General features: G+C 47.0%; 1 protein-coding gene across 7 annotated transcripts in view; it reads right to left on the bottom strand.

Moving 5' to 3' along the window:
• Window positions 1–240: 240 nt before the first annotated feature.
• Window positions 241–17,935, bottom strand: part of TSC22D3 (TSC22 domain family member 3) — a 62,391-nt gene continuing 44,696 nt past the window's right edge. For 5 of the 7 annotated variants that reach the window (XM_084870535.1, XM_084870534.1, XM_084870533.1 and 2 more), the window contains exons 3-4: window positions 2,917–2,968; window positions 241–1,760 (exon numbers count right to left, since the gene is read on the bottom strand). In XM_084870535.1, the coding sequence (XP_084726661.1) occupies window positions 1,530–1,760; window positions 2,917–2,968 (283 nt within the window). In that variant the 3' untranslated portion in view covers window positions 241–1,529. Of the gene's footprint in view, window positions 1,761–2,916; window positions 2,969–3,337; window positions 3,542–3,687; window positions 4,111–17,935 lie in introns of those variants that run through there. The other 2 variants (XM_084870537.1, XM_084870538.1) reach the window with 2 other exon arrangements.

The raw sequence follows: 17,935 nt of genomic DNA, 5'->3' as shown, positions 1-17,935 counted from the left end.
GGTTGAGTCCCAATTTGCCATAGCAGCTGTGTGACTTTGGACAAGGCACTTAAATTGGCTGAATCTCAGCTTCCTCATCAATACAATGTGGGTATCGTGTTAGTTGCACGGGATCATGGAGGTAGCATTGGCCTGCCATTTAGGAGATGCTCATGATGATTAGTGAATCAGGAAAGCTGTGCTCCCCAACATGAGGGGCCTTTACACACCCACTCCATTTATACTCAGTCAGACACCAGGTTTATTTTTAGAAAAAAAGAGCAAAGTTTATTGAAATTTCAAGCTACATTTGAGAAATCAAAATCCAAATCCTGGAGACATACATCAGGATAAGGTGTCAGAAAGTGGAAAGTATTCACTGCCACAGAACATCCTAGAGACAAGCCCCCTGAGCACATCACCTAGGCACCATCACGTCAAAGCCATTGCCTTGTTTATCCCTTGTCCACAAAAGGACACCAGCAAGCCAATTGTTCTCTTCACTTGAAAGTTTTCCACAAACATTTAAAAAAGGTTTTGAATAACAATGTGAAGTCCCAGCTGATCTTTTCTCAACCCCATTCTATGTAGTCAGCACCAGTGAATGGTGGGTTTGGCATTCAAAAGAGGACCTCACATGTCTTCAGAGGGCAAGGATTGCAGCAGCAAGGCATCTGTGGCCACATTCAGAGACTGGCCCTCTCCCTGCTTTTACTTTTTAGTCTTACTTAACCTAAAGGACAAACTGGATCAATTTGGTAAATGAACACAGTCAAAGAATTAGCCTTAAGAGATAAGGAACTGGTCAATACTCCCAAAGCTGTTTAGGCCCTTCAAAATGTAGGTGTATGTGTATATGTATACATCACTACACTAAGATATAGATCTAGCCCTATGGGTATATATACGCATGTATGGCTATATAGAAAAACTATGCCATTACTAACCAAACAGAACTTTGTAGGCAGTCATCCCAAAGCTGTAATCCCACACTGGGCTGTGCACAAAGCCATGCATTATACCATATTAACCGACAGAAGGCTGACTTGGCTCAATCTCTCCCATCTGTGGCCCTGCTTTGGCGAGGCAGGGGATAAGAGAGAGGGTGCCTCTGCTTCAAACACAAGTGGCTTCTTCATAGGAACAGTCGTTGTCAGGTGAAGCTGTTAAAGATGTCCATGGAAATGAAAAGCAGATCCCCTTATACTTTCAGGAGCAAACTGGCATCACATATCAAACTACCTTTCTCCTTTGCCAGTCACAGCAAAGTTGCCCGGGCCCTGGGAGCCCCCAGGGCGTGGTGGCATTAGAGGCTCACTGCCTGGGGGTGACGAGGCCCCAGGCAACTCAGCCTCCAAAGACCTGCTCTTTGTCAGGGGTCTGTCACTGGAGTGGACCCAGGTGGCCATGTCCTTGGGACATCTCTTGGCACCAGCTATGCTAGGTGTAAAGTTCTCCACGTGAGATGACGCTTGGGGAGCCAAAAACAAACTGGGAAGAACTAGGTAGAGCAAGTTTAGTGGCTCTGCCCACCCCGAGGACAGAGCCACTTACACTGCAGAACCATCAGGGGCCTCAGGTAATTGTGAGGCTTCGGGAGCTGGCTCTTCAGGGCTCAGACAGGACTGGAACTTCTCCAGCTGCTCTGGGCTGGCCAGAGTCTTCAAGAGGGTGTTCTCACGCTCCAGCTGGGAGTTCTTCTCCACCAGCTCTCGGATCTGCTCCTTCAGGATCTCCACCTCCTCTCTCACAGCATACATCAGATGATTCTTCACCAGATCCTGTCACAGAGGAAATCCCAACAAAGCCATTTGTTAGCCATCATGGCTCCTCAACAGCACTTTCATCTTGCCATCAAGGTGCCTGTGCTGTCTCTAATGCCACCTACCTCCAACCTTCCTTCAGCAACCCCTCAGCGCGCTGGCCCTGCAGCCCTATTCTTCTGGCACCCTTCTCCAAAGCACCTAAATGCTTGCTTAAGAGATCTGCATGATCAAGGCAACTCCTGAGTTGGGAGCCCAGTTTTGAGCCACACAGTATCCCCCTGCAAGTTTCTAATGACTTTCAAAGCTGGCTGCTTAGGAGCATTTTGGGTGAGAATTCTGCTGGTTGCTGGTGGTTGGCTATATCCCCATTTCCACATAAGTTCCGGCTACTGGCCTAGATCCCAGGGAGGACCTTCAATGTACCCCACACTGTTGTTTTTGTTTGTTGCTTTATGCATCTTCTCCAAGACAATAAAAGTGGCAATTTTGGAGTCTCCTCCTCTCCTCATGACCCAGCACACTGAATTGCAGTTGTCCAAAAGTCTGATGTGACAAGACACTTGCCCTGGGGAAAAGTACCTGATTGCTGTATCCTCTCTGAATTTGATTACTACACTGGGGTCCTGGAACTGTGTCATTAGGCTCCAGGGCACAATTAAGTGGTTTCTAACTGAATGCCTTAACCCCCTGCAGCCATTATGACTGCTAGGTGGTGTATGATCTCTACCTGGGTAAAGGGAAGGGTGAGGAGTGGGGTGCTTTGTTTCCTGTCCCCTCCCAACTCCTGACCCCAACCCAGACTCTGCAGAGGCACTGCAGTGCGGCCGCAGCATCCAATGAGCTCCGGTTCCTGCCAAATGCGAGATGCAGAATAAATACAAGTGTCTGAGCTCATTGCCCTGCAGTGGGCCTAGGAGGGAGCCAGAGGCTGCTACAAAGAACCAGGATGGGTGAGAGAGGAAGAAAGGAAGGGGCCCATCCAGGAGGGTAGACTGGAAATGCCCTCAAAGGTGCCACGCTAATGGGACTCTATTTAAGACCTGCAAGGGGATAGAAAGCAGGCGGTTGGTTTCTTGGCTAATGGCTTTTGCACCCACCCCCCTCAGTCATGCCCAGTTATATAAGCAGCAGCTAGGTCTGGGGATGGGAATGACGCAGTGATGCCACTCACCATGGCCTGCTCAATCTTGTTGTCTAAGGCCACCACACTGGCTCCAGAGGCACTGTCAAGACAAAAAGAAAAGCAACCGTGTTAACCACCTCCTTTCCACTTTGAGTACCTGGTAGCTGTGGCCAAAGTCCTCCATCCGCCCCAGCTCTTCTGTTCTGCTTCCCTGGTCCGAATTTACGGGCACTTTGTCCCCAGGTCCGTCTTGGCCACTGCAGGAAGCTGCACCTCCCCACCCAGGCTGTTTCCCTGCCGCCACCGCCCAGAGCTCAGCCTGCAGCCGCGTTCGGGTCCTGGGGCACATGGACCAGCATGGCCGGTTCGATAGCTTGGGCGACCGGCAAACAATGGGGCGTGCGACCCCTGGAGTTCCCTGCCTAAGGGCCCTTTAGGCTCTGACCCAGAAGGTCCCAAGTAAACCTACCGAGCTCCGAGCTCCGAAGCTAGCTAGGAATTCCTCCTGGGCTTTGGAAGCTTCCGGCCTGCTCCCCAGTGGCGCCCAGAGCACAGCCAGCCCCCTGCCCAGCCCTGCTCGCCGCCTCTCTGCCTCAGGCTCCCGCTGCAGCAGCTGTTCTCACGGCGCAGGGGCCGCAGGGACGCACCAAAGGCGGATCCCGGCGCGGCAGTGACAACCCCCCTCCGCATACCCACCCCCGCCCCTTCCCAGGATGCTGCACCGCGGGGAACCGGGACCAACGCGCAGCCAGCTCCGAGATCCCGCTCTCAGCTCAGCTTCCGCCTGTGCCCGCTAGGGAGCTTCGGCCAGTAGTTTACCTGTTATCCAGCTTAACGGAAACCACATCTCCTCCAAGCAGGGAAGAGAAGAAGGAGATGTTGAAATTGTGCAGCTGATAGACAGCCACCTCCATGGGGGTCTGATACATTTCGGTGTTCATGGCTGGGCTGCAGGGAGCTGGGGCGGCTGGGCTGTCAGAGGAGCTGCTGGCGCGCCGCTCGGACCTGGACTCTGGGCGGCTGACCCTGGGGCTAGGAGTGGGGCAAACGCTGCCGCCGAGAGGACCTAAAGCCAGGCAAGCACTCCGGGCTTGAAGGGAAGTGGCTCGATGGGTGTCACGTAGGGTGTCACAAACTCCACGGCCGCTAGTCCAACCCAGACTCGGAGATATTTCGGCTCCTGCTTCTTTATATAGGAGGAGCCGGCTGCGTCACATGGCGTCAGGAGTCATGCAAATGAGTTGTGTACGGGGCTTTGTGGCCCAGTGAAACCACATCCGCTCCCTGAACCTGAGGCTGGGACTGTAAACAGTTCAGCACTTTCTTGTGCCAACTGGCATCTCCAACGAGGGTTCTGGAGATCAGTAAAAACCAAACTGGAACTGATTTCTTAGAGAAATTAATACAAATGCCCTAAAGCGTGCAGTAGAGGGCGGTGCTGGTTTTAAAAACTCTTCTTCAGGGGTCAGCCAGGATATCCTTAAGGCTTTGCAATGCTATCACACACCACACTCCCTAGGCACCCACCCTAACCACGAGGAGCCTTGCCTTCTTCCCATTGCCTGCCTTCTCAGTCTCTCTTTTTCACACATAGTTTGTCACCCGCATGTCCCTTCAACCAGTGGGCTTGCTGACCTGCACCAACGCTAGCACCTATCCACTCAGCTCCTCCTCTGGATATGCCTGTCTGTGTACCGACACGTGCACAGACAACTTGTGACCTAAATGTGACATGCATGGGATGTGTGCGCACACCTGAGCTAATCTGTGCATGCTAATTTGCCTGTGTGGAGGAGAAAGTGTCCAGGAGCTCAGATGAGTAGGGAAACATGTACAGGGAGCACCTGGAAACCAGTTGAGTGACAGAGGATGCGAGAGGAAATGGTAGGGGAGTGGGCACTGGAATAACCACAAGATGCCAGCCCTTTTCTCTTTGGTTTCCACACCCTATTCTGCATTCAACATTCAACATTATCCATGATTTCATGTTCATATTTTTAAAAACAATATTCTGTTACTTTCCTATAAACAGAAAAGGGCAGACAGCAAAATTACAAACCAAGACTATATGCACAAACCATCCAGGAAAACACCTGTGATGGGTCCAGCCATACATAGGATTAGAGGGTACTTCAGGCACAAATTCCAAGTCACAAGGTAAATGAGTTTATTGTTGCCTACTAAGAGGTATATATGTTCCCATCAAACTTTATTTTCATCTTTTCAGGCTCAAGCTTAAAAAAAAAAAAAAAAGAGAGACATCAGAGGCTTGAGGTCCTTTTCTCCAGCTCTTTCCTAAGCGAGGCCACCTTGTGGACACACACAGAATTGCAGTCAGAAGAAGTAACCAGGACAGAACAAGAACAGGTAATGCAACTGAGAATATTATTTACAACAACTCAGGGCCATAAGGAGAACACTGAGTTCCACCATACATACAATAGTTTGATTGAGGTTAGGGCCAATAGTCATGTATCAGTTTGTGACTCAGGCTGTGGTCCAAGGAAATACCTTAATGCAATCTTGCTGTTGGAAAAATACTGGGACTCTTATCAGCAAAAAAGGTAATTATTATTTGCTTCAGGATATTTCTCCTAACCAGGTGCCTGGCACTGACATCCTTGTCAACCCCCCATCCCAGGAAGCACAGTCTGAAGGCCTTTATTTTCTCCAGGCTGCCAGGACAGATATGTCACAAAACAGCCAATATAATTTACTATGACGTGGGGCTCCCATTGGACCCGACTAGTGGCATAGTATGTGCACAAGGGCCATTCTGTTTGCAACAGGATGAGAAATCGAATTATTCAAGCAAACCTACTACACTAGCCAGAGATGGTGTATTTCTTCACCTCAGTTTAGGTGGGAGACAATCCCAGACTCAGGATATTATGTTACATTTAGGTCACAAGCTGTCTGAACATGGTGTTTGCACTTAGAACCTTGTGTAGTAGGCAGAACAAAGTCCAGACTATATTTATAAGTCATTAAGAACATTAGCTAAGGAAAACAACCTCTTAAATAATGAGCTTAATTGATATTGGAATGAATTTTCTGATATATTAGTCTGTCTTCTGTGTTACTGGTGGGGGCCTTGGATAGTTGAGATAACACAGACAGCTTTTAAACATTTTTATTCTTTCATTACATAGAGCTTTCTTAATCCAGAAAGAGTCTGTGAGTTGACTTTTCATCAGTTTGTAAATTTTTCCTAAATTAACTGTTGCTACTCACCCCAAGATTCCAAGGGAGAGATGAAAAGGGAGAGATAAATAAGCTATGTTGGCAGGAAAAAAAAACCACACACACAAAAAAAACACCACCAGGACCAGGACATAGGACAGAAGAAAAAACAGCTCCTTTGGTGGGGACTCCCTTACATTGAGATGGAGGTAGAGAAATCTAGGTAGTTTGGGGAGGAAAAAGGAAAGAGGTTAAGTTTGCTAGCTAGGCTGTATTTGAATTGTACATTAATTATACTTCAATTAAAAATAAGCTGAGTTTGAGACCCACTGACAATAACAGCTAGTATTAACTGAGCAGCAGCATCTATGGGCCAGACACTGTCTGGATATGCCACAAACCCTGCAGAGTAGGCACTGTCACCATTTTATGAAAAGAAACTATGGCGATGAGGGTCTGAGAGCCTTCCTTGCCCGAGATAGTACAGCTAGTAAATTGCAGAGCCCTGACTTAGAGACCTTGTTCCTACTACATTTACTTATGAGGCAGGGATAGGTTTGTTGAATGAGTAATTCCAGGTAGCTGGGGGTTGGTTTGGAGGTGCGAGGAAAGTGGTGAGACGTAAGAAAGGGTGAGGGGCAGGAGAAATGCCCTGGGACTCCAGCAGCAGTATTAGAGAGCGGTCCAGAGCCTGACTTTGAGCTCTGTGAGCACAGCCAGTTTTTCTGACACTTGTGGCAGGAGAGGGCAGTATCAGGGGACAGGAAAAATATCAAAAGTGTCCAATTTTTTTAAAATATGAGGGCTGTGCTTATCCACATCATTTTGAAAGGCAGCCACACAGCCATCAAAGAAAGCTCTCTCTGTCTGGGGAATTGAAAACATTAATCCAACCAGGTGGCTTGCAGAATGGAATATGTAGTCCTGGGGTATACAATATCCCAAATAATGTGTGGTGTCTTGGAGTAATCTGCACAGTTCAGTCTAACATCCAGTTCCTAGGGCCCCATGAATTGCACCCTAATTAACTCCCTTTATTTCTATTCTTGCTGTGCTCAGATTTTAAGAGAATGAAGCCAATGATAAGAAAACAAGCTCATGTCAAGGATTTAATTTAAAAATCAACTTTGAAAGGATGTCCCAGGTTCAGCCCACACTCAGCCAATCTCATATCCCCTCTACACCTTTGATTCGCCTGTCACCAGCCAAGTGAGTTGGCACTTTATAATCCTCCCTTATCCAACAGTGGCTGTATCCCAGGACCCCAGGACTTGCTAAGGGAAAACACAGACATAAGTGTCCCTGTAGAAAGATTTTCAAACAAGGGCAGGTGGGGGGATGGATAAGAAGTAGGAAGAACCCAAAAGGTTTTCTGCTGAACCCTCAGCACACCAGAAAATTCCTCTGTCCAAAATAGCTGTGTCAGATTTTGCAGTAAGTGGAAGCTTGCCATGTAAGATATCTATTATCTGATCTAACTTTTCTGAGTCAAGTGCTGATCCCTGAGGCTCTCAGCAGTCCTTGTGTCCTATGGGCTTTGAGGTAGGCCCCAGGCAGGAAATTGTGGATTATGAATTCAATAGCCCAACAACTTTATGTAAAAGTTTCCAAAATCCCTATCTTCCACCCTACATTTACAAGGTAGGCTGGACCCTGAACCAGCACAGCAAGAGCACTTAGCTTATGAGCCAGATCCTCTGCCGGCTCTCAGTTATTGCCCTATAGCCATGGGATTCTGCAATTACCTAGTAAACAGATATAACTGACCCTCCCTCTCTCAGGGACAGCCTTCTAGATGGGAGTTGGCATAATGAGGACAGAGGCGACTTCCTCCATTTCAGGAGGCCCTGCACGCCAACTTGTCCTCTTTGAGCTGGAAGAAGTATCTCATTATTCCCTCTGGTCTGTTCCACTTCAAAAGCCAGACTCTCTAGGACAAGAGCCCTTCCTACTTCTGGTTCCCAGAGGACAGTGGGACGGAGACTGGACAGTCTGGACCGCAGAACCCGTGGGCAGGATCTCAGCAAGCCGCCAAGAGGTGGGAAGCAGACTCAGGGTGGGGGCGGTAGGTTGGGGGTGGCGATGAGGGGGAACATCTCACTTCCCTTTTTGTCACACTTGAAGCATTGTGTACCATGCAGCCCAAAGGAAACTATTTATAGGCAAGTCTTCCTTATTTTCTACAGGGAATGTTCCACCCAAAGATTCAGCAATGTTGCCAGCAAAACACAGGGTCTAGTGTCAGGAGAAGTGGAAAAAGACACGATGAAAGAGGTGCAGGACAAGCCACAAAGCAAATACTGGGTTAGGAACTGGAAAATGAAATAAAAAAGATATTGAGCACAGGAGCGTTAGAACAGTTAATGGGACAGGGAACGGCTGCAAAACAGCCCTCCCATTTACTCTTCCACAGAAACCCCCTTCCGGAGCAAGGTCTGTCTACTTCTAATTACTTACTTGTCCCCCTTTTTTAAAGAGGCTGGGGGAATAAGAAGGATGAAATGCCACCCTTAAATCTGTCCTTGCTTCTCTCTTCTCTCTTCCCCTCTGTTTCCACTCCAGTGTGGAAGACTATAGAGATGAAGGGCGCTGCAACTTACATCGTGACTTTTTGGCTTCATGGAAAATCCCCAGACTCCAGAAGGAGGGAAGCAAGAAGGAAAGATAGTGACAGAGAAATTGCCTTATCCTCTGTGGATCATGTTAATATCCCTGCATGTCCATGGCCCAGAATCCCGACTTTTTGGGACAGGAAAATGGAGAAGAGGTTGCGGACACAGATGCTAAAGGTGATGGTAGGAGCTCAAGGAGAGTCCTGATGGAGATGGACACATGCTCTTGGAAAAGCAACTCTAGTAACCAATTTGGGCCAAGCTCTGGCATTAAATGAGGGCAGGAGCAATGAATTGTGCCTTTCAGCTCCCTCCTAGACAGGATCCCATGTGAGTTTCACAAATAATCCCTTGAGTGACATTGGGGATGACAGGCAAAACCAAAACCCATTTTGACAAGGTGTTCTATTCCACTTACCCTCAGTCAGAGAAATCAAAAAGCACTCTTGTCAAATCACCTTCATCACCCCAACTTTGGTAGCTAACTAACTATGGGTGGAAGCGGTTTGTCCTGGTGTCTCAGCAAGACTGGAAATATTGACAGTGTTATCCAGGAATAGCTCAGTGGATCTTAAATTTCATGAACCTTGTGTCAATATTTATGCCTGTCTCCCTTCCCCTTATGTCTTGCAGCTGGGAAAATTTACTTCCATAATTTTTTAAGCCCTCTCTTTTCTCATTTCCATTACCCATCCACAAGTATGAAGTAAAAAGAGATTGTATTCCTGAAAAAGAGATTATAAAATTAACGTCAGCAAATGGAATCTCTTTCTCCTCTCTGCTTCCCATACTAGTTGCCATTGTCATCCAATTCAATTCAATTCAATTCAATTCAATTCAATTCAATTCGAAGTTGCTTGAAAGCCTATTCAAAGTGCAAGGCACGTGTCAGAGAAATTTTAAAAAAACTGGTAGTACAGTAAAAAAAAAATTGTGTTTCCTTCCAGAGTACCTTGGGCCTATGACCACTTCAAATGTCTCCCTACTGTTAGGTCTCAGTGAAATGTTTGCTTCAGGACAAAGCCCAGAGCTGAAGGGTGCTCTGGAGGGTAGCATGGGGTATAGGAGGGTCGACATCACTGCCATCCTTGGGCATCACCTCATTCTCAGAATTGGGCATGTTTCTTTTCTTTTTTTTTTCTTTCCTTTCCACCTGCCTTTTGGCCTGTGCCCATCTAGATTGGGATAGCACAGCAGCCACAAAGCTTAGAGTTGCTCTGGGACCTACAGCTTCTCTGATACTCTGATACTCTGATACCAAAGTGCCACTTTGATTCCATTTCTTAACCCCTGGGATTTGCAAATGAAAGGAGGAAGGCACAGATCTTTGTTCTCTGAGTTACCAGTTCCTTCCTTCTGAGAAGGGGGTGTCTATGGTTAGTGTGGGGGTCACCTCTACCTGCCAACCTTCTTGGCCTTCCTTCTTTTGCCAGTTCCTGTCAGTCTTACCCTTGTTGCACCTTACCCTCCCAGAGTGGCAAGCATTTTCAAGTAGACAAACAGGCCTCATCATGGTCCACCCACTGGGAATCCTGGCCCACTGCATCTTCCCCAGGGGGTGGGAAAGAAAGAAGCAAGAACATGGCCATTCCACGCTCGTCTGCACCAGCCCTCCACTAGTCTCTACATCTCTTCTGCTCTTTAGAGCAGTCCCAAGCGTCAAAATTCTAAACCATTTTTTTTTCTGGCAGTTGCCAAGGTTACTTTCAGTGGTACGTGCAGGACTCTGGGTCATTGGCAATGCTTGGAAGATAAGAACCAGGAGGATATCATTTGGGGGTGTGAGGCCAGCAGACAAGGGCCTATGAAGAGGCCAGGGACTCTGAGGTGGTGCACCTGGCTCCACTGTGGGCTCCACTATAGAATGAGTGACCTTTGAAGTGGTGCAGGTTCCTGGGGAACAAAACCACAGTAACAATGCTAGCCTTTTCAGGCACTCAGCTCCTGGGCCATGATGGGTAAGCATTATGAGCCTCCCCAGATTCTCACATTGTGTGCCTGAGGCCCTCATGTACCTCACAGAAGAGCTATTCAGCACGGGCTCATTTAAGGTAGCTCCTTGATCCTCTGCTGTGGGACACCCTATGACTTGTGAAGAGGGCTCTGCAATTGCAAAGGACCCCTGACTCTTCAGCCACAAACACCTCACCCCACCTGAGGCTTCCCGGATGAAGAGAAGGCAGCCTACCTGGCAGCAGTGGCAGAAGAGGGCAGGGGACACACCACTCCCAGAACAGAAAGTAGAGAAACAAGGCAAACTTCTCTCTGGGCAGGGCCCCCAAGCCATGGGAACGGGGCCAGGGAACTCAAAGAAGTTCTGGGAGGGGTTACGGAAGGCCTCTCAGCCAGTTTAAGAATTGCTGACAAGGAATATACACACCTTATCAGGAAGAAAGAGAAGTACGGAAGTACACACACATTTATGCAAACACCCTCTCAGCCTTTTGCAAATTCTAATTCACAGAGATAGGCAAGCAGAAGGGCATAATTCACTCCTTCTTTCCCCCCTCTCTCTTCCTCTTTCCTTCCTTCCTCCCTCCTCTCCCTCTCCTGTTGCCAGCTTCCCCATGATCTGAAAGGGGTAGTAAAGCAACAAGCATGGCAAGATTGCAAAGCAGGACACTCTAGACAAGCCTATAATTATCAAAAGCCATGGCTTCTGCTCTCTGAGGTCCAGAGCGGCCTGTGTGCTGTGCAGGAGTCACAGGTGACAGGGTCTTAAGGGAAGCATCAAGTGGCAGTCAGGCGGATACAAGAAGAACCAACTTGTAGCCTTAAACTATATACCAGAAACAGAAGCCCTGGTGCTGCCAGGTTCATAGTTTTCAAAGATGTCTATCGTACATTAAAATGAAAGAGAAATAAAAGTAAGTACCATTTGTGCACAATGAAGCAGGTGAAGACCTAAGAAATGATTCCCACAGACCCCTTGTGAGGACTACTAACTTGAGTCAGTCCGTAGATGCCATATGTGACTGGCTACCTGAGAAGTGTGATTTGAAGGGCACCGTGATAAATTCCTCTTAGTCCAAGCTGTCTTCCCGACCTGACGATGACAGTGCCTACAAACATCACCATCCAAGATTCTAATGGAGTTCTTTACACTTTGAGGAATTAGAAAAAAAATTTCCAATGCAAAAAACCCTGGGAAAGTGCCACATTCTGCCACTATTATTTACAAACACTTAAGTATGAATTAAATTATCATATTACTTTCAAGAGTGATCAGTGGCCAATCAGGATTACAAGATGACTGGACTGTGTGGAGGGAAAGACATGAGTTTCTTAACATTAAGATTGACCAGTAGAGCTGGTGGAAAATACAGATGTCCTGGGCTCCAACCCTAGAAATTTTGGTGGAATAAGTCTGTGGCTAGGGAAGGGTATTTTTAGATTATATGGATGCAGCTCTTCTGGTCTCAACCCATGGAACTGCTTTTGGGAACCACTGGTCTAAAGGTGAGAATCACCAAGACCCACTTTGCATAACGCCCCATGATAGGGTTCAGCATATCCTCGGCCTAATATCTGTTCAGCCCTCTCTTTTCCTATCACTCCTGAAAACTTGATCAGAACATGAATGAGAACTGCTTTTAGTAGGAAAATCCAAAGCTGCTCTGATTTATAAATCAGTCTTTAGCAATATTTGCCTCTCTGTTATGAGGAACAGATTGCTTTCTAAGATATTTCACAGCTGTTGATTGGAATTCTTAGCCTGAGAGGCTGGGGACATGGGGGCAGACATCACAGGGAGGGTAGAAAGAAGAACCCTGGTACAGAGAGAGAACAGGGATGGGGTTGATTTTTCTCCAACTGCACAGTTTGGTCAGTTAATCAGCCCTGCCTACCTTCTACAAATGCCAGCTCTCCTGCAGCCCTAGGCTGTCACCATCCCATCAAACATTGGTCCATTCAGAGATTGACTGGAGGCATGATTCATTCCCCCTCAGAAGCCTGCTGGAGCTGACTACGGAGACTTGCCAACATGCCCATCCCCACCCTGATCCAAGCCTTGTGCTCCTCCCCCTTGCCATCCTCACCCCATCCTATGACTCATGAGTGCCTCCCTGGCCAGGAAGCCCCACTGCTCACAAACTCCCCTCTCCCAGGGGGGAAGCAGAGGATAAATTCACTGTTTTCTGTGGTACACATCCACCCTATGTTTTGTTATTTTATTTTATTTTTATGTTTAATTTATACTGTCTGCTAGGTTTGGGGCTAAATAAACAAAGTCTAAGGTTCCCCCAAGGCCTGGACTTCCTGATTGCCTGTCAGGAACAGATTGACCCTTTTAACCTCTTCTCTTGCTCCTTGAAACAAGCCATATTGGGGGCAGGGTTTGGAAGGAGAAGGCATTTTTTATCCAAAGCATGAAAATTTTTAGTCCCAACCTAAAATATAGCCCCTACCCCCTTCTTTACAAAATGAATGTTAAGTCCTGAAGCCACCTTACCAAGTAAAGACTTCTTTTGAAGGCCACAGCAAGACTATAAGGGTAAAGCACAAAAATGGAAAATTCAAAGTATTTGCATTGATTTTTTTAATTATACTTATTGTACCACCAAGCAAAGACAGAAGGTCCCAGGTCTTCATGGGCAGAGCTGTGGCAACACAGCAGCCTTAAAGGTCTATAGACTGAACAGAGCACGGTGAGCCTGCCTGAGAAATGCTTCCTGACATACACCTTAAAAAATAAGAGGAACACTGGCCCCTATGTCCTGAGATAGAGCTCTAATAGCAAAGTAATGAATCCTGGTCAACAGTTCTGACATCCTGTTATTTGCTAAAACTAATTATACCGTGGAATTTATTGACAGAATTGCAGAAGAACTAAAGTAAATATGGAAACTAAGGAATGGCCAAGTATAGGCAGTTACTAGCTCAACAGATGAGAAGAAGTGAGCTTCACAGAAAATACTTGGACATCTTAGAGCACATGTGTCAAACACAAGGCCCGCGGGCCAAATCCAGCCCGCCAGGCCTTGCAATGTGGCCCGCACCGCGCTGTCATCACTGCACTCCGCTGTCAGTTTATGACATTGTCAGTTTATGACTGTTCAGTAAACCATTCGGCCCGCGATTTAGGCTGGATTTTAGATTTTGGCCCCTTCTCTGATTGAGTTCGACACCCCTATCTTAAGAGTATTAGGGCCTGAGCACATTGGGGAGATAATTCAGAGGCATCCGTTATGTCACTAAGTGATCTCTCCAACAATACACTGCTGCAATAATGGCCTGGCCCATGAGCTGGTCCTGAGCCCTTAGATAGAAAGTACAGGTATACCTTGTTTTGTTGCACTTCACAGATACTGCATTTTTTTTACAAACTGGAGGATTATGGCAATCCTGCATCGAGCAAGTCTGTTGGCACCATTTACCAACAGGCTCAGATGATGATTAGTATTTTTAGAAATAAAGTATTTTTAACTAAGGTGCATACATTGTTGTTTTAGACATAATGTTCTTCTACACTTAATGACTACAGTATAGTATAAACATAACTTTTGTATGCACTGAGGACCAAAAAAAAATGTGACTTGCTTTATTGTGATATTCACTTTATTGTGGTGGTCTGGCACTGAGGTATACATGCAAAGATAAGAATTGAGAGGGACTTCCTTAGTGCATATATCAGGGTGATTTACTCCCTGAGAAATTCAGTTTTAGCACCCTTTCTAAATGAACTTGGTCAAGCACTAGCTGATCTGGCTCAGTGGACAGAGCATCAGCCTGCAGACTGAAGGGTCCTGGGTTTGATTCTGGTCAAGGGCACATGCCCAGATGGCAAGCTTGATCCCCAGTCGGGGTTGTGCAGGAGGCAGCCAATCAATGATTCTCTCTCACCATTAATGTTTCTATCTCTCTCTCCCTCTCCTTCCTCTCTGAAACAAATAAAAAGTATATATATATATATAAAAAAAAACACAAATAAATAATTGAACTTGGTGAAGTGGAAAGAAAATACGTTCTTTTTCCACATTGACCAACTTGGGGATGCTTAGAAGGCTTGTAAACCTCCTAAGCTGCCAACTCCTCATTTATGAAATGGGAATGATGCTCCCTTCCCAACATATGCATCATACAAGGTATATGAGTATATTTGTTTATGGACACTCACACATCTAGAAATAGAGATATAATATTTTTGCAGACTGATAACATTCTTGACAATTTTATCTAATAAAGAGGGAATATGCTAATTGACCATCACTCTGTCACAAAGATGGCTGCACCCACAGCTAAGCCAAGTTCCCATATGGAGCCTTAACAAGCAATCAGCAGGCACCTGAGGCTATGCCCTCCCCCGCCCAGTGGGGCTTGACAGGAGACCTCAGGCCACGCCCCCCTACCAGGTGGGGCTTGACAGGGCACTTCAGGCTGCGCACCCCACCTGGCACCTGTGCCCCCCTGCCTCAAGGTTCACCCCCAGTGCTGGGTCAGGGGAACTCAGGCTACACCTCACGCCCAGTGAGGGTTGATGGGGGACCTGATGCTGCACCCTCCTCCACCACTTGGCGGGGCTTGACAGGGTATCTCAGGCCATGTCCACCACCTGGCGGGGCTTGACAGGGGACCTCAAGTCAACCCCCCCCCCATCTGGGCTGGGGGACCTCAGGCCATGCCTCCCCCCCCCCCCCCCCGTCCTGGTGCCAGGCCAAGGGACCTAAGGCTACATCCCCTGCCCAGTGGGGCTTGACAAGGGTGGGACTGGCCAGGTCTGGATCTAGCCCAATGGGTGGGGGGGGCAGCCGGGTTTGGGTCTTACACAATTTTGAGGCACATGTGGGTGGGCTGGGACTTGACTCTGGGTCCCGTGGTGAGCGCCAGACTCTGACAGGAGGAAGGTTTTCATATACATTTTACTAATTTTCTTTCATCTCTGACACTTATAGAGAAAGGGCAAATAGCAATATTAAATTATTTCCTCTAATTAATCCCCCTTTAATGTGCACAAATTTCATGCACTGGACCACTAGTGATATATATATTTGCTTATGTTTCCACACTTGGTAGACATCATGTAGACAGCATAGCTAAGTTTTTGGAAAACAAGAGGGCTGAATGAACATTATATGCTCCATGATGAATAAGGGTCCCTTGGTCCCCAAACACTGCTGGCAAAGTGGCTCACCAAATGAGCAGCCCTATCAGTGCTGTTTCAAAGTCTAGCATTGCTAACTTTCTGTCCAGTTCCATTTGTAATTTCCATGGTTTCACAAGTTATTGATACTGCTTATGGGGAGGGGTGCTTTGAGGGATTGATGTTAAAATGGAATCATTTAAATTTAGTCTCTTGAAAGTCTTAGCAATCCTCCTTTGAACTTAGGACCCATGACATGCATTAAGTTTTGGTCTGGAGAGCATTTCAATGGCACAAACAGTCTGTGACCAGCAGGACCTCTAATCTTTCAAGTAGTACCAGAGGCACAGTCAGATAAGACCACGACTGAAAGGAGGAAGCACACAAGCTCTTGAGCATCAATGGGCTTTCTAGACTAGAATATAAGCTCTCTAAGGGCAGGGGCTTAACTTCTTCACCACCTTACCTCTAGGGTTTGGACCAGTGCCTGGCAAACAGTCCCAATGTGGTAAATGCATGCTTAATAAATAAATAAATAAATAAAGATTTTTGATGTGTTAGAACTTTGCTAATAGTCCCTTTGGGGAAGAACTATAGGCAAATTCATGACTTTGCCTTGTGTTAACACTTTTATTTGGGGACAGTTATTGTTTGAGAGCACCTCTGCATTTAAAAACACAAAAGACCAGTGAAAATCAAACACACTTGGGAAATCTGACCCAAACACAATTTAACTGAATAAGTGGCCACCAATGACCTGGAATCAAGGCACAACTTCTTCAATAAAAGAGATAATTCGTGTGTGTGTGTGTGTGTGTGTGTGCCCACACATGTGCATGCTCCTGGTTCTCCAGTAACATTAAGACTCTGGTTTAGTTTCCATCTTTAGCTGGAGGGGCTGGGTCACTTGAGAACAGAACACCCACGAGGAACAGTGGAGGGTGATGAAGCCCAGGAGCAGGGCAGTCCAGTCTCAGCTGGCAGTAACATCAAAGAGGGATTTTGGGCCAGCAGGCCTGATTCTGGGCAAGTGACAGCCATATAACTGGAACGATGGGGGACATGGGGACAAAAAAGCTGTCCTGACAAAAATACTGATGATAATAACCAAGATAAAGGACATTCTCACCTTTAATGTCACCCTTGGGTTTGAAGTCTTGAAGACCCCTGTTAAAATGAAAAGTCTTTCTTGAAAGGGGAACTGTTTCCTTTTTCTCAGGGAAGAAACATGATGACCTTGTTCAGTGTGGCCCACATAGGGGTTGGGGTGGGGGAGGCTTCTGGGAGAAGTAACAGGCTGACTTAATAGAGACTGGTGGAGTGCTGTTTGGGGCGGGGCCTTGCAATTGCTAACTGGTAGTCTTATGTTTTAGGAAACAGGCAAATGTGCCAAAATATTCCTGGACTTTGTCAAGAAACCAAAATGCCTGAGTGTCCAGGGGATCTAATTTGCTCCTTCACCAAATGGGCAGCTCCTCCTCAAGTTCTACTTATTCACTTATAAGTTGGCATAGGTGAGACTTTGACCCCCCCGGAAGACTCTGATAAATGGTTGTTAGGTTCTTCCACAGGGTAATTTTTTTTTCCTTTTCACTTCTTTCTTTTCTTTTCTTTTCTTTTCTTTTTTTCTTTCTTTTTTTTTTTTTTTTTTTTACACCAAGAGCCTCCTATTAACTCACAGGAATGAGTTTGAGTGGGGAAAATGCCAGGCAGAAGAGGGCAGTTGTTGCTGGGAGAGCTTTCTTTGGCCATTTTCCACCACTCTCTGTTGGCAGTTCTCCTCTGCCTGTGCATCAGGCAGCCCCAGCGGCAGGCACAATAGTCACACAAGAGCTGGCCAGGACAGCCCTTGCTCCTCAGCACTCCTCCTTCTTACCCTTCTAAAACTTTGGTGCCCTGAAACCCAACTGTAGCTTGACCAGGTGATGGCCAATTGCCTGCCACCAGGCAGAGCTGGGCCAATGAAGAAAGCCTGGAGAGTAGGGATGGGCAGTCCCCCACCATCTCCATGGCCCTATTGTAAGGCACTGACAGCTGGGAGAGGACCTGAAACCAGTTAGCCTAGGGCTCCCAGCCAGCAGTGTATTTTCATCTTGTTTTGACTGGGACTGCCCTCCACTGTGTAAACACGTCCATGTCAGAGAGAAGAAAATGTAGAACAGCTTAAAATAGGTGGGTGGCATGCACCCCT

This window comes from Pipistrellus hanaki (assembly GCF_964339955.1).
Source record: "Pipistrellus hanaki genome assembly, chromosome: X".
Classification (NCBI taxonomy): domain Eukaryota; kingdom Metazoa; phylum Chordata; class Mammalia; order Chiroptera; family Vespertilionidae; genus Pipistrellus; species Pipistrellus hanaki.
Note: the sequence above shows the minus strand (reverse complement) of the source record. Positions and strands in the feature narration are given on the sequence as shown.